The 22,704-nt window shown below is 36.9% G+C and overlaps 1 protein-coding gene across 4 annotated transcripts in view; it reads right to left on the bottom strand.

The window, feature by feature from the left end:
* Positions 1-486: 486 nt before the first annotated feature.
* SLC30A6 (solute carrier family 30 member 6) overlaps positions 487-22,704 on the bottom strand; it is a 35,979-nt gene continuing 13,761 nt past the window's right edge. Inside the window, exons 1-11 of one of the 4 annotated variants that reach the window (XM_034764963.1) lie at positions 16,236-16,371; positions 15,133-15,198; positions 14,171-14,251; positions 12,362-12,397; positions 10,057-10,151; positions 7,249-7,297; positions 5,175-5,294; positions 4,771-4,873; positions 4,322-4,369; positions 3,556-3,624; positions 1,228-1,725 (exon numbers count right to left, since the gene is read on the bottom strand). In XM_034764963.1, the coding sequence (XP_034620854.1) occupies positions 1,228-1,725; positions 3,556-3,624; positions 4,322-4,369; positions 4,771-4,873; positions 5,175-5,294; positions 7,249-7,297; positions 10,057-10,151; positions 12,362-12,397; positions 14,171-14,251; positions 15,133-15,198; positions 16,236-16,288 (1,218 nt within the window). In that variant the 5' untranslated portion in view covers positions 16,289-16,371. Of the gene's footprint in view, positions 1,726-3,555; positions 3,625-4,321; positions 4,370-4,770; positions 4,874-5,174; positions 5,295-7,248; positions 7,298-10,056; positions 10,152-12,361; positions 12,398-14,170; positions 14,252-15,132; positions 15,199-16,235; positions 16,372-22,704 lie in introns of those variants that run through there. The other 3 variants (XM_034764961.1, XM_034764964.1, XM_034764962.1) reach the window with 3 other exon arrangements.

A 22,704-nucleotide genomic window follows, 5' to 3' on the forward strand; every position in this document is an offset into this window, starting at 1 on the left:
TTGCTTTTTTGTGGGATTAGATACCAAACACATTGATTGTGACCAGCTAACAGTGAAATTTAAAATACAATTAGCAAAGGCAAAAGAATGACAAAAATCTTGTATCAGAAGTGTCATATATAAAGTTATTTACAAAAATTTTAAAAAATAGTTAAGTGTACATGAAAATTAGGCAGTCATGTTGCCAATATGGCCCTCAGTACCACAAACGCAGAGCATCACTGCCATATACTGCATTATCTTTTTCTGCACAATTGATGTATACTATCCCTGTGAACTAGCTTTATAACTGGTGAACTGTTTTCTGAAGCTCTACAGGAGAAATATAAGTCACAATGGAATGAAAGGGCACTTTCAACAATCTGAAGGATGCACTAGTGGCTTATCAAGAGTGAGCCATCCACTGTGCATGCCCAAAGTAATTTATCTGGTTCATACTGTTACGAGAGTGGCCATAGGTAAGAAAGAGTTGCTTCTAGAATGTGGAGTTTCTAATATTTTATTTCCCAGTATACTGTCATGTAATTTTGCAATTAAATTAAAAAAATACAAATATAAGTATGAAACAGTTACAAGAAAACAGTTGATGAACATTTTGTACCTCAATAAAATCAACAAGAAATAAAATTATATAATAAATGATTCCTTAATGTCAATAAGAAATTTAAAAGTCTTAGTTTGTCCTTATACTGGACAGTAAAATGTGTATTGAAAAAAAATACTTTTCCAACCAAGGAAAATCTAACTGTGACTTTGCCAAAGATCGATCAAACAGTGATCATAATTTTTAAGAAAAGAAATGAGAACTGGGTCAGAACAGATGAATCACTGCTGTTGCACAATCATTCAGTAAAACAATTCAGAAACAATTCGCAGTTAAAAAGAATGGAGGATGCTCTGCCTTCACAATTTTGCTCTCTCATGAAACTATGTTCATGGTATACTTCGGCACATTATTGGAGAAAAAAGAAAGGTGAATAGAAAATCTGCATGTGAATAAATTCAGTAGCTGTAAAAACTATTTGCAAGTTTCACAAGTCTGTCAAAAATTTGTTGCATCATATATACTAACATAAAAAAGTGGAAATGCAATTAACTGTTTAATGAATATAAACAATACAATTGATCCCAGTAATTTAGAATGGTCTAATGGTTTACAAAAACTGGGCAATAAAAAAAATTAAATCAATACCCTTATGTACAATAAATAACGCATAATAGAGTTTATTATGGCTGGGGTTGACCTCGAGTGCTAGTTCCATATCTGCTTGGGACATTTGTAAAACCAGTCCTGAATCCTTGAGTTGCTCCCATCCCCGGAATTCCAAGTCCTTGATTGAATACACTGCTGTAAGGTACAGATCCATGATTAAGGCCCAATCCATAGGGTCTTGTCTGAGTGTTTAAAAGGATAACTGGGTTCATATTTTTGCCCGGTGTGTTAAAAGAAAATTCTGGAGGTGGGCTGCTAGGTTTAGCTGGAGTGGATGTAACAGGGTTCAAATTATCAGTAGCCTTTAAATGTGGCATTGGAATAATATGATGATCTGAAAGATTCAACATATTGTTTGCAATAGGCCCAGATGTTAAGGTAGGTCTGATCCAATCATCTTTGAAAATCTGAACAGTCAAAGTAGAGACTAGAGTATACAGTCGATTAGTCACATGAGCAAGTACCATTTGTTCATTAGCATCTCTTCGAATTCGTACATGTACTGATCCAGCCTAGAAAGTGAACCAAAACAAAAACCAACCAGGCTGTTATAAGACTTTTAGGTAGAGATCCTGATTTGCATTAAACATTTTAACTACAAGGAGAGCTAAGCAGTATCTTATTCTGCACAAACGTGGAGACTACTGTGGAGCATCAGTGGAGACTACTGATCAGAGCCACACTTAAGTAATTCCATGATGAGGACAAATGTCCATGAGGTCAAAACACTGGGAATGGTGATAGGCTGAGATTCATATCTGGGAAATTTAGATTATTAAAACATTATGCACTTGGTGTTAAATATTGTTTATAGTTAACAGTGAAGTGAGGACAGAAGCTGTAACATGACAGGAGCAGGTGGAGAGAAGAAGAAAGAGCATTAAAACAAACTCCAAGTTGAGGAAAGTATGTCATTGTGCTGCTGTTGAATGCAAGAGACAACACCTGTACCAGGTGAGTTTGAAGGTAAGGTAAAAACAGAAGCACTGCCTCAGAGCTCTGTGTCTGAAGTGATTACACTACCGGATATAATCTGTGTGTGGTGTATGCCTGCCTGACCCTTACTAATATTTCCCTTTCCCGTAACTTGAACTAGTACTGCAGACAGCACGGGAAACAAAGTTTTGTCCCTCATTTGCCTTTTGCATCCATATCTAACAAAGAATTTGACCTACAGCAAATGCAGTTAATGGCTGGTTTTCTTTCTGGTAGCACTAACTAGCAAGAGTGTAGGCAGATCTTGGGCATCACTCCAATTTCACTGCAGATTGGAAGGTGCCAAATAAACAGACAAGCTGAGGTGCAAAGGTTTTGTAAAAATTTGTGGAGAATCCACTGAGTCCAATTTATTCCCACTGCATGACTTCAGTAGTTCAGTAACATCTGGTATTTCAGGTAACAGAATAGGGGACTACAGAGCTTCCCTTTCCTTATCAGCAAATTTGGGTAAGTTAACTTTGGCCAAGAAGCTCCTATGTTTTCAGGGTATGACATGCTAAGAGAAGAAAAAGGAGAGAAAAGTTTTAAAGGACTCTTAATTCCTGGCTGTCATTGAGTACCTGATCCCCCGCTTTAGTTTCAGTAATAATTTCCTTTGTGTGTCCATTTTATATCACAGAAGAAAAAACAGCTGTTCGAAAGTTTTAATAAACTCCATATTTTCCATTTAGGATCTTATTAGGTGCTCCTCTGTAGTACAGGAATTCTACTTCTGTTTTAGGATTGCTAGAGCACATATAGTTCAGTTGAAGAGACCATATTTTCCTTTTCACTTCTCATAGCTGAGCTTTTTCTTCCTCAGAGACAATTCATATTAACTTCCCATAAGATAAAGCCATAGGAGAATCCCATATCAATTGATTTGGCACTAATCATTAATGACATTTGGAAGAATTTTTAAGGATCCAAAATGGTAGCTTTACTCCAAAGTTGTTGTATAAGTCAATGATTACTACACCAAGAAGATTCAACTCTAACGTCCTCTGACAAATCTGAAAACTGGTCATCAAAGCATGGTTCAAAGCAAAGATTTCATGGAGGGAGCACTTTAAAAAGAATAAAAAAATTCTACAAGTACCAAGCTATAATTTAGCCTATAGTAAGAAACGCATGAATTTGCTGCTAGTGGTATTGTTCTCTTTCTAGATATAAAATAGTTCTACATTTATGATACCACTCTGAATTGTGATGTGCACTTCTTTAGCAAAAGATTGTTATGGTGGATCTGTGACATGATGCCTCTGTATATAACCAAAAATTGCATCTTGTTGCAAAGATAAAGATAATGAAGTAAAGATAATGTTCCCTTTTTAAAGAACAAGACAATAGGGCACAAAACATACCAAAGTACCAAAGCCCAATGTCCAGAAATGCTCATTTCGAACCTCCAAGACACCATCCAAAGTGGAAACCTAATTTAAAACACAAATATGTGGTAAATTATCATTAAAGAAAATGTTTCCAGTCTTTTAGAAATGTAGATTTGTTTAGATAGCTGAGCTGTAGATGATATTGTCAATATTTCATTTTGCATTGTGGACTCTCCCTTCAACTAAATTTTCTTCTTTCATTGAAGAAAATGCCACTAAACTCCTAGATGTATTTATATCCAATGTATTCCCACTATCTGAAAATGTGTAATTACTTCATATAGCAAGACCTGTTTTTTCCGACACCCAGGCTCTTTCACGAATGCTTACAACTCCTCTATTTGTTAAAATATAAAAGGAACTCCCTCTTTTATGCCTTCTTAAAACAAATTGTTGCAAACCCTTTCAGTGATAATTTATCAAAGATTGAATATATTTTAAATAAAATCTGTACCTATTTAAGAACTAGAACATTTCTATAAGACATATCAACCGTACTGTCTAATTTAGATTGTAAGCTTTGTATTTCTTTTACACACACACACACACACACACACACACACACACACACACACACACACACACACACACTGCAAGTGTAGAATTTTCATTTGCAGTCAGATTTATCTTCTGTGGGATGAACACTTGAAGGACCGGTAGGTTCTCACTATGCACGTTCAACCTTTGTATTGAACTTCTTTGCTGTGCACCTCATGTAACATGTTATACGCTAACTTACCTCTCTAATAAGTTTATCTAGCTGACCAATCACATGTGGTGGGGTTGTCTGAAAATAATCAAAAGAATGTTACAATAAAGACAAACAGATGCTAACTTGGTCCTATCTTAAAGTTATATTAACTTTATTATGATCTGTCTGCTGCCTTTATAATTTATAGTAGTATAGTCCTTTAAATGTAATTACTTGAGCGGGTAGTTTACTTAACTCACAATGCTGATAGTATATGTAACAAAAAAGCAACAACTCAATCAAAACTATAGGCTGCATCTGTGATTGCTATGATTCCGTGATACGTAGTTGTCTCACGTTAGAAATTTCTTCAGAGTTTAATCATGTATCATTTCTTTCTTGTGAACATTTTTCATTTACATGTTTAATGGTGGAAATCATTAAACATGTACGTTTTTAAAAAGGTAAAATTAAAACATTTTCTGACACTGTCTCACCTGAAGTAGTACTTTTCCACTGTAGACACTCATAGGATACATGGTACCAAAAGTCATCAAAGCAATAGCTATCGCAGAGGCTGTATCTACAGCAAAATAATTGCTGAAACAAAAAGGGTAATTTTAAATGACGTGCTTGTTTCCTAGGGTATCTGCAAGCCATATGCCTTTTCTTTTAAATGACCACCATTGTATAGATATAGAGAGAGAACATGCAAAAATTCACTAAGCATATGTATCTGAAACACACAACTTTTAAAAAACAAATGTGTCTCAATGATTATGGTTCATGTCACATGTGAAATTTCAGCTTATCACATGACCAATGCTTGCAAACCTAAAAGGAGATTTCCCATGAATTATACCCTAAAATACTTATTTATTTAAATAATTATTATACGTACTTAATTTCAATTAACATATATGTAATGCAAAGAGCAAAAGCACCAGCAAGATCAATCAAGACAAAAGGATTCATTCGTGGAAGGAAGATGCTGCTCAACCCTGGAATGATTCCACACAGACTGCAACAAAACAGAAAAAAGCAATTGTCAGCTAGTTGTTGTAAGTGCTGGAAAACTAGAATTAATAAGCTACACCTGCTACTCCAACATACAATAGACCCACTTCAAGGATCATGCAGACAGGATGTTGCTGCTGACTGGGTTAAAAGCCTTTTTATTCCTGCTGGAAGTTAAATGATCCTCTTTGTGAACTACAAAGATTAATTATTTTCAGGCCTAGAACCATTTATGTCTCCTCCCCTTACTCACAATTTAAAATCAAGTGCTTTGTGCATGGAACATTCCTATCTTTTGCATCTTAATTATATTTAAACTCTTTCCCAGTTTTAAATAAAGATTTCTAATCTTACAAGGAAAAACAGAAGACAAAATTACAGTAAAGTACACTAGAGTAATCAGTCTTTCAGAAAACATTTCCACAAATTTAAACTCCAATCAAGTGTTATGCCCTTTTTGTTAGCAGATCTGACTGTGTGTCCTAGACTCTTGTTCTGGAAGCCCCTTTCAATATCTGAAAATCACTTTTTTAAAGACAGCTTTCTATGCTGTTCCCCATAATACTGAGTTGCCATACAATAAATCAACCTCATTGTCTTCTCTATCTAAATCTTTTAGACATTAACCCCCCCAATTCTCTACACAGTAGTCCTAGGGTTGCTCTTCCAAAGCCCTTGTACAGCGGTACCATTATTTTTCTTTACATTTGTAACTTTTTATTTATGCAACTTAGAAACTATTGACTCTTTGCCACGTGCACACATTGAGATGGGACCTTCACAGTCCTGCTTCTTGCTACACAGAGTCCCTTTCATCTTGTCTCATCTAACTTGCACCATTAAGGGCTTGGTCCAATAAGGTACTATGCGCTCAGGTTCAGGATGTGCTTAAGCGTACTGCAGGATCTGTTTAGCTCATTGAAGGATCAAGCTCTTTAGGATTATAGTAACTTGTGCTTTTTTCGCTCCTTCTACTACACCTTATATCATATTGCCCACCCCACTCCTGAAATGCTTTAGGGAACAGGTAGGTTTTGCAGCATGTCCAAAATGTTATGCAATATGGCTTAACATACTCCATTACGGTAAAAAGTTCTATCTAAATGTAAGGTATTTGTACTGCTGACAGCATACAATTCACACAGGGATGTGTAAGGCTCAAAATATAAATATTTTAAATATCTGGCAAAGGCTATTTGCAAAGTATCTGTATTATTTGGCATTCAGTGTCCAAATACACCTCTACCCCAATATAACACGGCCCAATATAACATGAATTCGGATATAAGGCGGTAAAGCAGCGCTCCGGGGGGGCGGGGCTGCGCACTCCTGCAGATCAAAGCAAGTTCGCTATAACGCGGTTTCACCTATAACGCAGTAAGATTTTTTGGCTCCCAAGGACAGTGTTATATTGGGGTGGAGGTGTATACTAAAAGGGTTAACAGCCAAAAACATGACAAACAATGTTTCAGTTCCTGGAAGAGAGACCTTGTTGTGGCCCTGCAGCCAATGGGGGGGGGGGGGGGAATCTGTGATGCTTGGGACACAAAGAAAATAAAAGGAAAAAAACCTGAGAGAGAAACAGTGTGCACCTGTCTCTATGTCTGGTCTTTTTGAAGGCTTCCATCTTCCTGGTGGACTAAGTGAGACATCCCTATAAAATTCTTATGTTTAAATGAAGTATTTTGAGCTGTGAGGCAGCCCTAATGGCTGCTAGGAAATGCAGTTCAGACTGGCCTTGCTGGAGACAGAATTATCTTCACTCATTTGAGGAACGTTACTCAGATTTGCTGAGCAAGAGAGACAGCAGAAATGTTTTAATACCAAGCTTATGTCTCAATCCCTGGTCAGAGTGCCCTATACAATGTGATGCAGTTAAAAATAACTTGGTATGACATAAGATGACTAATATTGACTTAAGTATTAGCTATTATGAAAAAAATATCACGAAGCCTTACCTTCTGCTAAGATCTGCAACATGCTCCTGAAGCCAACTCGTACTAGCAGCTTCACAAAAACACAAAGGTACCAATTATAATCAGAACAACAATTCATCTTAAGGTGTGTTTTTAAAAAATAATGTAAGGAAGTAGCAAAAATGAGTGAATAATCCATCTTAACATTAGATCACAATGATCAGAGTGTCAAATATCACTTGAGAAAGGAGAACATTTTCTGGCCTGTGGTTGGTTAGAAACCTTTTCTCATGCAACATCTGAATTGGATTAATTTCAAGTGCAACTGCAGACTTCACTGTTTATTTTTAAAGAAAATATTGCCTTTGTTAACTTCTAAATGCATACAAACTTGGGCTCTCTATGGGAGCCCACTACTTGTAAACCCTCCCCTTCTACACACACACACACACACACTTGTGTGCAGAAAATCACGTGAGTAGTCCTATTGACATCAATGGGACTATTCATGCATATAGCTGCTCACCATATGAGGAAAGGGAGCACAGTCTGGCCCTGTAACTATGTTGAAAGGAATTTTTTGCAAAGACAGGCAGCTACAGCATTATCCACCCTAGAACACAGCATATGAATTAGATGTGGGGGAAAAACCACCACCTTTGAGCCATTTAATCCAGCTCTCCTAAACAAATTGCAAAATAACTAACTAAATAAATAAAATCAATACACCTTTCTGAGGCTCAGACAGTAACATTTGTTGTATGCCTACAGGCACACAGGAATTAGTATAGTAGATCAGACCAGTGCCTATATACTGCCTCCAACAGAAGCCAACACCCAATATATGCTGAAGGCCTCACGCAGGGCATCTAATCAATTCAGCAATGCTCAAATTTGGTAGCCAAAATTCCTCTCTGACCCCTACTCAGATGACAGGGTTATACCCTAAAACTGTAGCCCCCAAACTTTTTCCTCAATCCCCACCCCTTACCCTAGGGTTGCCAACCCTCCAGGATTGGCCTGGAGTCTCCAATAATTAAAGATCAATCTTTAATTAAAGATTATATCATGTTATTAAATCTCCATGACTACATCCAACCAAAATTGCCAACAATAGTGTGTGTGTGGGGGGGGGCAGTGCACAGTTACACAAGAGAAATTTAGATAGTTTTTCAGTACCTTGCCTTGATCCCAGTTAATCATCTTCCACCTTGATACCCAACACCATTTGACTAAGTCTCTCGAGTTTTTCCACAATCCTCCTTAAGTTTTCACTAGCCTAAATAATTGTTATCAGCACATTTCACCATCTCCTTGTCTACAGCATCCTCTACATCCCCACACAGACCCTAGGAATACTCCATCTGTCTTTGTTATAACTGAGAACCATTTACTATGACTGTTTCCTATCACATACATTTAATTTTTGTTTAAATTCATCACAGGTTTCTGGTTCTTCACCACATAGTTAATTATTTTCCTTTCTAGCTCCTTGTGAGGGATCTGGTCAAAAGCAAATCATGACGGTAATGTAGAACGTTGCTAATTCTGACTTTGAAGCTAGTCTACAAAACTCAATTTTCCTGAAAAATGTAGATCTCATCCCTTCTCCAAGAAGACAGCTGTAATGAGTCTTAGATTAAGTAGTTTACTTTCAAATATACTACAACACAAATTATAAATAGTAATAAGCACTAATACAACTCTACATTTATGAAGGGGAGCACTACAATTAATCAATCCTCACAAAGCCCTTATAAAGCAAATATTATTACTCCCATTTTACTGATGTGGAAAATGTGGTATAGAATGGTTGAGCTTCAATCTGGAAGTCAGGGATGGAATTTAGGAGTTCCTGGCTCCCTGCTCAATTCACTCTGCTTTTCCACATTAGTGTGTTACATATAAAATACTATAAGTAATTAAAAACTACACTAACCAAAACAAATATATTTTGTGATGCAACAGCCTTTTAAAAAAGCCTTTATGCATTCACTCAATTTGCAAATTTCCATAATGCTCAATTAGTGAGAATGATTGTGATTTTACAATACAAAGACTAAAAACTCCAAGGAGTAAGCTGTATAAAGAAGGTGGGCTTTATTAACAAAAATTTAAATATCTGTACAAGTCTGTCTGTATCATTGTAAGATTGCCCACATTAAAATTTTACTGGTTGAATAAAGGAGCTAAAACAGAAGAAGAAACTAATATGTATCTTAACATAAGAATGGCCACACTCTGACAGATCAATGTTCCATCTAGCCCAGTATCCTGTCTTCTGACAGTGGCCAATGCCAGATGCTTCAGAGGGAAAAAACAGAATAGGACAATTATCGTGAGATCCATACCCTGCTGTCCAGTCCCAGCTTCTGGCAGTCAGAGGTTTAGGGACACCTAGACCATAGGGTTGCATCCCTAACCATCACGGCTAATAGCCTTTGATGGACCTGTCCTTCATGAATTTATCTAATTATTTTTTGAACCCAGTTATACTTTTGGCCTTCACAACATCCCCTGGCAACAAGTTCCACAGGTTGACTGAGAGTTGTGTGAAGAAGTGCTTCTTACATTTGTTTTAAATACAGCAAAGTAGTAGCTACATCTGAAATTACACTCAATTTACCATATTGATGATGGTGTACTACTCTCTGTCCCCCCTATGGGCTTAGTACATGACAAATGAGGAGACTGCCTCCAATTCAAAACCTTTTAATTAGATTTATTGAACTATTAGAAATGACATACATGGCAATTGTATTTCTTATCTAACAAAAAATATATTTGGAAGAAAACTGTTAATATTCATTGCCTTTCCTTGAATCTTGTCACAGTTCACTCAACACATACCTTCAGACACATAAGCAAAAGGCTTATTCCGAATGGAAAGCATTGTAAACAAGTTGAAAAAGAGAGCCACGAAAGTACCAACCAACAATCGTCCCCTAAAGAGAGGAAAAATAGATTAATCTTCATTTTTCACAGTACCCACCTATGATGTTACAAAGTTAAACTGTCATTAATGAAACACTTCTGAACATTCTCCAGTATGATAAATTCCAGTTGAATATTTAATAACCAACAGCAATCATTTTAAAATATACAATATTGATAAATGTTATTTGTGGTAAGATCAGGCTTAATTCAATTCTCAATTAACTTTACAACCTCAAAAAGGAAATTTTAATAAATAAAAATATACAAATAATTAGGGCTGTCAAGCGATTTAAAAAACTAATCAGGTGATTAAAAAATTAATTGTGATTAATTGCACTGTTAAACAATAATAGAATACCATTTATTTAAACATTTTTGGATGTTTTCTACATTTTCAAATATATTGATTTCAATTACAACACAAAATATAAAGTGTACAGTGCTCACTTTATATTTATGTTTGATTACAAATATTTGCACTGAAAAAAAACAAAAGAAATAGTATTTTTCAATTCACCTAATAATGCAAGTACTGTATTGCAATCTCTTTATCATGACAGTTGAAATTACAAAAATAACTGCATTCAAAAATAATCCAATGTAAAACTTTAGCGCCTACAAGTCCACTTAGCCCTATTTCTTGTTCAGCCAGTTACTCAGACAAACAAGTTTGTTTACTTTTGCAAGAGATAATGCCTCTTGCTTCTTACTCACAATATCACCTGAAAGTGAGAACAGGTGTTCGCATGGCACTGTGGCAGCTGGTGTCACAAGATATTTACATGCCAGATGCGCTAAAGATTCATATGTCCTTTCATGCTTCATCCACCATTCCAGAGGACATGTATCCATGCTGATGACAGGTTCTGCTCGATAACAATCCAAAGCAGTGCGGACTGACACGTTCATTTTCATCATCTGAGTCAGATGCCACCAGCAGAAGGTTGATTTTCTTTTTGGTGGTTAGGGTTCTGTAGTTTCTGCATCGGAGTGTTGCTCTTTTAAGACTTCTGAAAGCATGTTCCACACATCATCCCTCTCAGATTTTGGAAGGTACTTCGGATTCTTAAACCTTGGGTCGAGTACTGTACCTATCTTTAGAAATCTCACATTGGTACCTTCTTTGCGTTTTGTCAAATCTGCAGCGAAAGTGTTCTTAAAACGAACAACATGTGCTGAGTCATCATGCGAGACTACTACAACATGAAATATATGGCAGAATGCGGGTAAAACATAGCTGGAAACATTCAATTCATGTCCAAGGACTTCAGTCATAAATTTCATTAATGCACATTTTTTTTAAATGAGTGTCATCAGCATGAAAGCATGTCCTCTGGAATGGTGGCCGAAGCATAAAGGGGCATATGAATGTTTAGCATATCTGGCATGTAAATACCTTGCAATGTCAGCTACAAAAGTGCCATGTGAACGCCTGTTCTCACTTTCTGGTGACACTGTAAATAAGAAGTGGACAACATTATCTCCCGTAAATGTTGTTAACAAACATGTTTGTCTTAGCGATTGGCTGAACAAAAAGTAGGACTGAGTGGACTTGTAGGCTCTAAAGTTTTGCATTGTTTTGTTTTTGAGTGCAGTTATGTAACAAAAAAAAAATCTACATTTGTAAGTTGCACTTTCATGATAAAAAGAGACTGCACTACAGTACTTGTATGAGGTGAACTGAAAAATGCTCATTTATGATTTTTTACAGTGCAATTATTTGTAATAAAAAATAATATAAAGTGAGCAGTTTACACTGTGTTGTGTTGTAATTTAAATCAATATATTTGAAAAATGTAGAAAAACATCCAAAAATATTTAATACATGTCAATTGGTATTCTATTGTTTAATAGTGCGATTAAAACTGTGATTAATTGTGATTAATTTTTGAGTTAATCGCGTGAGTTAACTGCGATTAATCAACAGCCCTAAAAATAATTAATAGAAGCACTAAGCTACAGGGAACAAATATGTAACTGCTCTTCAACTATCTGACTATTTATGGGCTCATGTAGACTAATCTGTAATTGCACGCCATAGATTGAAAGTTATTACCACATGGCTTGCATGCAGTTTGGAACCCAGAAATATCAATGTACTGAAAACAGTTTAATACTAGATAAGCCAAGTCACTCTTACTTTGTACTAGATAAAGAATTAGAAACAGAAGTAAACTGACAAAAAATTATAGTTTCATATATAAAAATCCAATCTTACGTGTGTATCTCAGGTTGTTCCAGAAACCGTTCTGTACTACAAGAAATAAATTGTCAATTTTAGTTGTGTTTATTAAATGATATTTTAAAAACTAACTATATAAAGGAAAGATTTTCAGTTGCGGGCACCTAAACCCACAAATAAATGTAACGAGTGGGATACAGGATGCCATATTAAATGCTTCAACAACGCAAAAACGGCAAACGCTGTTTTGAGATGTATGGATAAGAATGTCATTTTTATGACAACACATGAAGTAATTATTCCAATATGCTTGGCACCAAACTGAAACAGGGCATAATTTACCATTAGAGAAAGGTCAAACAAGGATAGATAGAGTAACCCTTTAAATAAAAAGGATGTTATAATGAGGACATAGATCAGTTATTCTCCTCAGTCAACAAACAGTAACAAAGAATTAATCTTCAACTGTAGCAGAGAAAATCTGGGCTAAGTATTAGAAAACAGTAATATACAAGCAAGAGAGCATACTGTCTCGGATGAGCTGCAATTGTCATCACAGGAGAAACTCAAGGCTATTAATAGTAGTCTAAAAATTTAATCCTGCCAAAAAGACCATTAAAGGGTCCCTCTTCCACTTCAAATGAATATGTGAAAAGGTGACAATATTTTAAAACATGCTTGAGTAGAAAGAAACTAAACCTGACTTGGAAATACCATACCCATATAAAGAGGGGGTGATTTTGTAAGGTGCTCAGCTGCCATCAGTTCCACTAAAGCCAATAGGAATGCAACAGTTCTGAAGACGCTCTCAACATGTAAACTTACAAAGGCAAGCAAATTCTGTGTTACATCTGGAGACCTTACATAGCTCTGACACTGCCTCTTTATCAAAGATCAATCCATGGCATGGTGCCAATGATTCACAAGATCAATGGCACTGTTAGGTCGTTAATACAGCGGTAGGCATTTAAAAGAAAAACACAGTTGGTTTGTATGCACTAGAGGCAATCTACAGATGTAAAAAAAATCATAATTTTTAATGGCTTCTAAAAAAAGTTTTAAAGCTAAGCACCTGAAACTAATAAACTATTATTTCTCTCTGATGTGCTTAATTTATTAATCAAAAATAAACTGCAAAGAATAGACTAAAATAAATTTTGTACCTAGAACTAACTGTTTGTAGGTCAAGTATCAATATGGAGCAAATTTGGATGGATTGATAAAATAGGAGCTTAAAATAAAAAAAAATAGACAAACCCATAAATTAACTACAATTTCTATTATTAAAGTGCTTTAGATCATAAATATGGTGCTATTTAACAGATAAACACTTGAAAATATTGAAGTTAAATAACTGCACAAAATTATGTATTTTCAGCATTGCTTCTTTAATCTCCGTGATCAAACTATATGGTAAAATGTACTGACTTACTTATTAAGTCCTTAATAGAGTATCTGGAATATGCAATTAGTAGGACCACTTAAGTTTTTCCTTTAATCACATTTACAATTTTCCTACAGTCCACATAAACAGTAAACAATACAAATCAGCAACATAAGCTAATACTCGGTTTCAGAGTAGCAGCCGTGTTAGTCTGTATTCGCAAAAAGAACAGGAGTACTTGTGGCACTTTAGAGACTAACAAATTTATAAACTAGTACTGTATAACATTACCTCTTGCTGTCAAATGATTCTGTCTTTAAGAAATCTGGAGCTTTTCCTAATGACTATCTTTCTTTTACAATACTTTAAAAATGTATGAGCTTTACTCAAGCTGGAGTGGAGTACCTTCTCATGTTAGAATGTCAGATGTAAATCATAACGGAAACAGTACACATTCCTACCTTTCTTTTAGTATGAAAAGAGCTCCAAGTTGTGCCAGAACTGTGGAAGCAAATACTGCTAGTACTTCAAATCTCTCAAACCTGAAATTTGAGAAATAAGTTAAGAACACTGGACAATATATTAATAGGGTTTTCACTTTAGTCTGTGGGGAGAAAGCAGGAGACCTTCTACTCTAACTCTTTCCAGGAGGGCAGATGGAAATGAATCTGAAGTTTTAGGGAGGAGTAATTATTTTCAAGTTCCTTTAGGCCAACAATCCATATAATATGGATAATTAACTGATTGGAGAGCCACAGGAAATTCTCACTATAATCCCCACCATAGAATTAAGCAATTTACCTCTCTCTCCATCCCTATCCTAGGACTTTTTTCTTTAGATTCTCAATACCTGTGTCTCCTTGATTTATGAGATACTATAGATGTTTATTTGACAATGTGCCTATGTACCACAACAATGGGCAAACTATACATTATTGAACAAATACAGTGCAATAAGTTAACGGGAATGGAGTCAAAAATTCTCACTGATTATAAAGACATTTTAGCATGCATACGCACATACAGATTTTATAAATAGGAACTTTCTAGAAACACATCTAATATACTTGCAAGTATTTTTCATGGCACATTAAATAATTAGTACTGTATTATTAGTAAGGCCCTACTTGAATTGCGGAATTATCAAAAAATTGTGGCTGAGTTGCCACAAAAATAAAGTTCATTATTACTTTTCCGCAATCTTCTGCTGTCAACAGCCACCCGGGGGTCAGAGCAGAGGCCTGGGGCTGAGAGCAGGGACTTGGGTTCCCGCTCTCAGCTCTGGGGCAGTCAGGGCTCCCACTGTCAGCCCCATGCACGACAGGGCTCCTGCTTTCAAAATTGCAGTGGAAGCCTAATATTGCAGAATCCGCAATTTCTGCAATATCGCAAGTTAAGTAGGGCCTTAATTATTAGTGCTTACCCAAATGAATAGGCTGGGCTGGGCTTCTTCATCATTACCCAGTAGCTTATTAGGCATGTTATCAAACTAAAATCAAAAAGGAGGAGGCCGATATTAGGATAATCAACTATTACAATCTAAATAGTTTATAGATTAAATGTATTTTAACTTTCAGAATACACCCTTAATCTGAACGTTTCCATAAGACTTCAATTACTCTTTGGACCCAGTCCGGCAATCTTTAGGCTAGCGAGGATTTAGTGGAAGTTAGAATTTAGTGGAAGTTCTGTCTGCATTTGGACTATGGACCAGACCTCTGGTGTATGTTTTATGAGGACAGCTAATGAGTTATAATGGAGCTATAGTCAATACAATCCCTTATATCAGCGATAACCTCGTGACATAAAAGATCAAAGGGTGTACTGTAATTACAAGGGGCACCATCAACCTTCCCCAATACCCAGCATCATTCAGACTACAATAAGGTTATCACAACTCCAAATGCAATATATATTTTCCACTGAAGTTCCTATAAAAAAAAAGAAGGTAAAGTTTAGTCTCTTTGTGCCCTAAAAATTCTTTTGAAGGTGAACTAGAGGGCAACAGAGAAACATGCAAATAGGAGTTAATAAGCAAAGGTTTTCCATTGGTCTTTTGCTGCACTGAGAAGGTTTCTCCTTTAATCCATTTGCTTTACTTGAATTCCTTTTTAATAAAGTTGCATGCTTTTAAATAGGGTGAAGTTAAAAAAATCTTAACACTTTGTTAAATTGAAATAATTTAAAGCCTCTAGGCTGTAAGGCCAAAGATGGTGGCATAATCTCAATGGCCTGTCTTCCTCATGACTCAAGCATCCTCTTGAGTCTAAACCAACTGTATGATGGACAGTAGTTACTGCTACTAATGGAAAAACTATCCATTTCAGTTTGATTTACTGGGGCCAGTGACTCTCATGGCACCCAATGGCTCATTGCTAAAAATAAAGGTGTTCAATATCCAAAAGTGCACGGTTTGAGAACTGGAAGTTAGATCAACAGTACACTAACTTAGAAAAGTTTAATTTTGAATGAAGAAAATTAGTACACTGTTGTCACTCTATAAATAGTGAGGAGGCACAGTCTAACCTGTTCCAGAGTCCTGAAGAAGCCAATCCTTTTAAGAACATAAGAACGACCATACTGGGTCAGAGCAAAGGTCCATCAAGCCCAGTATCCTGTCCTCTGACAGTGGCCAATGGCAGGTGCCACAAAGGGAATGAACAGACAGGTTATCAGTGATCCATGCCCTGTCACCCAACCCCAGCTTCTGGCAAACAGAGGCTAGGGACACCATTCCTGCCCATCCTAGCTAATGGGCATTGATGGACCTATCTTCCATGAATCTATCTAGCTCCCTTTTGAACTCCATTATAGTACTGGCCTTCACAACACCCTCTGGCAAGGAGTTCCATAGGTTGACAGTGCGTTGCGTGAAAAAATACTTTCTTGTGTTTGTTTTAAACCTGCTATTAATTTCATTTGGTGGCCCCTTGTTCTTGTATTATGAGGAGTAAATAACACTTCCTTATTTACTTTCTCTCTACCACTCATAATTTTATAGACCTCTATCATATCCCCCCTTTGTCGCCTCTTTTCCAATCTGAAAAGTCCCAGTCTTATTAGTCTCTCCTCATACGAAAGCCGTTCTATACCCCTAATCATTTTTGTTGCCCTTTTCTGAACCTTTTCCAATTCCAATATATCTTTTTTGAAATGGGGCGACCACATCTGTACTCATTATTCAAGGTGTGGGTATACCATGTATTTATCTAGAGGCAATATGATATTTTCTGTCTTATTATCTAACCCTTTCTTGATTATTCCCAACATTCTGTTCGCTTTTTTGACTGCCACTGCAGTTTGAGTGGATGATTTCAGAGAACTATCCACAATGACTCCAAGATCTCTTTCTTGAGTGGTAACAGCTAATTTAGACCCCATCATTGTATATGGATAGTTAGGATTATGTTTTCCAATGTGCATTACTTTGCATTTATCAACATTAAATTTCATCTGCCATTTTGTTGCCCAGTCACCCAGTTTTGTGAGATCCTTTTGTAGCTCTTTGCAGTCTGCCTCGGACTTAACTATCTTGAATAGTTTTGTATCATCTGCAAATTTTGCCACCTCACTGTTTACCCCTTTTTCCAGATCATTTATGAATATGTTAAATAGGACTGAGCCCAGTACAGATCCCTGGGGGACACCACTATTTACCTCTCTCCATTCTGAAAACTGACCATTTATTTCTACCCTTTGTTTCCTATCTTTTAACCAGTTACCAATCCATGAGAGAACCTTCCCGCTTATCCCATGACTGCTTATTTTGCTTAAGAGCCTTTGGTGAGGGACCTTGTCAAAGGCTTTCTGAAAATCTAATTTACTGAGACTAAGACAGCTAAGGTATTCTAGGATTCAGAAACTAATATTTCAGACACTTCAGAAATCAGTCTACATATGACAGCCACATTACATAAAAACATACTGCTTTGTTCTTCATATTTTTTAAAATGTTCACACACTTGTTATTTGGATTAAATTTATTAATGAATAAAAGCCTCCTCTTACTATTATAGATTTCCATTTGTTCACATATTATATCACACATTAGTGTGGATCCAAGTTATAAATTTCAGATCTGAATCCAAACTTCTCCAGTGTTCTGAGGTTTTTTATTTGGGTTTAGGTTATGGCCCAATCGTCTCTGCTACTATATAGGAATGATCAGCAGACACCATTAAAAAAGTAATCAAATATTGTTCCAAAGTATTGTTTTTACCACAGTATTTCCTTCTGCAGTGAGGTGCTTGTACTATATCACAGTAAAGATTTACTTTTTCACATAATGCATGACGTATTACCACCTCCACTCCCTTGCTAATTTTACAGTCTTACTGATCACTGTTTAAAGCACCATGTTAAAAGGAAACATGTAATAGTTTCCACCACTTTCCTTTGAAGACTATTTTAAAGGCAAATCTTACCACTAGGAAGGTCATGCCTCAGTACTGGGCCAAATTTTCCTTTACTATTTGTTTTAACACCTTGAACCAACCCAAATAATTTTTCTACCTCTAGTGTTTACACCTTTTAGGTATTTGTAGACAGTGATCATGTCCCCACTATAGTTATCTAAATAAACTGTTTAAGAAGAAATATTGAACTAGTAACCTCCAGTTACTAAGTTTTATTGCTCTTCTCTGAAGTCCTTCCAATTTGTTTATATCTTCCTGTTACTGAAGTACCTAGAACTGAATGCAACATGCGAGGCATGGGTCTCGGAGCAATGCAAGAGGAATTACTACCTCCCTGTTCCATACTGTGGCGCCTCTGTGTATACAGCTCCAAATCAAACTGGCTTTTTTGGCTGTAGCACTCACTCAAAGCTCATACCTATTAGGCTGTCCACTATCATTCTCAGGTCTCTCTTACTATTTTTCTACCTCTTACTAAGTATGTGTGATTCAGATTATTTTCTCCCTGATGTATTAAACTTGAATTTTTCCAAGATGAATCCTCTTTCCTGCCACATTTCTCCTCTGCAGATGCCTTTTGATTATTTTTGTTTGGAATGCTACTTGCAACACATCTCAAATTAGTGCCATCTGTGAATTTACACAGCACACCTGTACCCCTTTCTTCCAGATCATTACTGAAAAAGTTAAAGGACACAGAACTTATCCCATAACAAACAGACACAGCCGCACAATGTAATATATTGATGTTTAGCATTACCCTTTGCTCACAGAACTTCAGCCTGTTTTCATTCCTTGTAATACTGACCATATCCAGAGCACTTGAATTTACTTCTGAAGTAAAATTTTAATTTGTTATAAGCCATCGTGCAGGTCACAAATTGAAAGTGAGGAAATTATTTTTGCAGCAAAAATATTGAACATTGCTCACACCGAGCAAGAGATCAAACCTGTGTAAAGAATTTGCTGTGAGATAATTAGAAAATTCTTCAAGTCCACATCCTTCCCATCATCTCTGATATACCAATATTCAAGGCATTCCACTTTGGTATGTTCCCAAAATTAAGGAAATAATATTTTGTGCACACTTGGCACACTATTCACAAACAATAATATTTCCAAAGTTCGAGTTTTCTTACAGATTAGCAGTTTCATTCTGGATGTGTATAGTACACACAGAGTTTGAAGTCTCAAAATAAAGCTGTGTTTAGTAATAACTAAAAGAGGATTTTTCTTAAAATTAACATTCAGGTAACTCAAAAGTGGCCCAACAGCTTTTCCTTAAAAAGCCTTCCCTAGAGTGAAATACATTTATTCTGAGCTGATTCAAAAAAAAAAGAAATTTCAACTGAGTTAGTACAGTAATTTTATGAGAAGTAACTGACAGATTTAGATATTCAAGTGTTATCACAATAACTTGGTCAGAGACTAGAACTTATTTTAATATAAAGTCTTGACCAAGACATTTTGCCTCCCAACTGCCATTCTTGCATGCATGTTGTTGTGATTTATAAATGTTTTGCTAGCAATCAGGTAACATCCATAATATGCATACGATAAGTATGCAATGATTAAGTCACATCATTTCCCTTGCTAAAACCTAAAATGGCTAAACCACAAGTTTTTTCATAGATATTGTGTGTTCCATATATAAAACTTTAACTTGCCTATTACATAATACTCATTGGATCAGCTTGCACATTTTAGATGGCAGCACCCACAAATGTCATGCACATTTGTTCAAATGTTTTCTTCATATTAGCAAAAGGTTTGTGGTTTTGTGTCTGTTCGAAAGTGGAAAAAATATAACTATAGTAAAAATTTCAATACTATATGCTATCTGATACAAAACAGTATCTACATTAATGGAAGGGCATAAGCTTGTAATTATGCTACTTCACAAAAAGCTAAATAAAAAACAAAACCTTTTACTGCAGTCTCATAAGAAAACAGTACACAAAGCTTTCTTTTTTCTATTTACCTCAAATTACAAGAGAAGTACAACTAAATTATTCTACCAAAGTTCATAGCCTTGCTCACTTCACCAAAGATTCTGGATGATTTATGTACTAATTCCAAATTCCTTAAATGAAACTGTTGCAGTTCAGGGCAACTGCATCTGTATTTTCCCCTGCAGTGGTCCAGCAAGGGCACCTACCCTCAGGGTTCCAGCTCCCCTGGCCATCACCTCCCTTCGGTGTAGACCAGCATCTCTCTCCCTTCTGACCAGGGTATTTCCAGGCTGCACAATTATTGAATGGTGTCAAGTATCAGGGGGTAGCCGTGTTAGTCTGTATCTACAAAAACAACAAGGAGTCTGGTGGCACCTTAAAGACTAACATTCTGTTAGTCTTTAAGGTGCCACCAGACTCCTTGTTGTAATTATTGAATGGGTTATTCCCAGCACACAAACATTGCCTAAGGATACCTGCTTGCTTTCTCTTCAGAGATGTTTAGCAGTATAATTGCTAAAGTTATAAGTATCACACAGTTCTTTCTATGCAAGCCTATTTCATTCTTAAGGTAAAAAGCATTATAGAGAAAAACATTAAAAACAATTTAAAATACTACTAATAAGCTTACCAGAATTAACCCCTACTAACAAGAATTCTGGCAGAGTCAATCCTTCAAACCCCACCCTAGGGGAATCCTTGTGGTTACCAGTTCATCACTGCATCAGCTCAGAACCATCACCCAGTGTTCCCAACCGTACCCTAAAGACTGGGACCCTCTGTGGAACATGGGTCCTGTCTGTTTGCTGGATTAGGAAGAAGACCATGAGCCAGTTTATAACCAGACTATTTATTCACAAACCCTTTCTTTGTCTGTTGGTCTGTGCAGAATCCAGTTTGCACTAGTATATGTATCTCTCTCCAGGGGGTGGAGGGAAGGTGGCTTCAGGGGGTTGATAAAGAAGGAAGTACATTAGCATTCCACCATCCTACTAAAGAAGGTACTACAAACAATTTACTCACGAGGAAGTTCTGTGTCACTGCATAATGCAGTATTTGTGCAGAATTAATGTTATAAGCAGAATTTCATTTTTTCCTTGAAAAATCTGGTGCTGCATAGCTGCTGGTTGCCACTAGGAGCGCTGGACCCAACGGAGCCTGGTTCCCCAACTTGCAGTGTGCCTGCGCAAGAGATGTGGGCGGCTATGGTTCCCGGGTTTGCTGGCCCCGCTCAGTCACATGGTATGGCCAGGCCTCCCTGCACAGCAGCTCCCAGAGCTGGCAAGCTGTGCCCCATGGGAAAAGGCAGGAACAACAGCTAGGAGCTGCAGGGAGGGGCCAGTGCTTTCCAGGAGGGGAGACTGAGGGTCAAAGGGGGAGGGTCTGCTGGGGGGAGGGGGCAGCGGGTGGAGGGACGCATGTGACTCGAGCTGTTCCGGGGATGGACGAAACTTTAACTTATGCACCCACTCTGTATCAGTAGGTATGGATAATCTCTGCCTGGTGGGACAGTAACGAAGCTGCACAGAACGTAGCCTGCAGCTGGGCTCTGGGGGAGGAGATGCAGGCATCTGGGCTGGGGGGGGGGGGGAAGAGGCGCTCCATGTAGTTCCCTCCAGCATCCCCCAAATCCCCTCCTCTGACACTCCCCCAAATACTCCCTCGCACTACACACAGACTCCCCCAGCACCCCACAAATGCCCCCTCCAGCACCCCCAAACTGTACCCCCCCTCCCAGCAGTGTCCTCTATTTGGGAACTTGAAATATAGTAATCCTAAGGGGGCAGGGCAAATAAACAAGAATCGACTAAAAGACTGGTGGGAGAGAGTTTCCCCCCGCCTCCCCCAAGATATGTCTAGCTGGCACATGTGACACACCCAGATGGAAGCACCCAACAAAACCATAACAGAGAAACAGGAACTGGGTTCTTGTAAGGGTTTCTTTAACTCTCTACTCCTGGGAGAATCTTCCAGATATACTTGCTGACAGGTATTTTGAAATAAATTACCAAAATAATTGAAACTGACCAATAAAATATGCAGAATTTTAAAATATTGTGCACAGAATTTTTAAATTTTTGGCACAGAATTCCCCCAGGAGTAATACAATGCCACAATAACCCATACACAATTGCAGTTTTAATACAATGTACCCCAAAAGTATTAATCCTAATTCAATAAAGTTTATCTTATTTCCATAAGGTTTGTTCAGGACAATACAAGATATTGTTAGTCTCTCAGACATTTTCCAGCAGACTTCAACCTTTAGTAATCTTAGGTCATCACCGATATGCAAATATATTTTTTTAAGAGTGATCCAGTTTTTCTTTTAATGAACTGAATTGATATGAATTATACCTAGTGAGAAAACGAACTACAGATTTACCACCCATTCTTCAGGAATAGAGATCAGAAATCAGTAAATACGGTCAAGAGTCTATAATGCTTACACATGCTTAATTTTACAAAAACTAGCAGTCTTGTTGAAGTCAATGTGTTTGTAGCATCTGGCCCTTAAAACAGAAGTAAAACTAAAAATCACTTCCCCCACCCTAAAGCTAAAACAAATTTTACAAATGATACTTGTGGAACTGGTTGTGGTAAAAATTTTTGAGTCAACCAATTAAA

Source organism: Trachemys scripta, chromosome 3, assembly GCF_013100865.1.
Source record: "Trachemys scripta elegans isolate TJP31775 chromosome 3, CAS_Tse_1.0, whole genome shotgun sequence".
Lineage (NCBI taxonomy): Eukaryota > Metazoa > Chordata > Testudines > Emydidae > Trachemys > Trachemys scripta.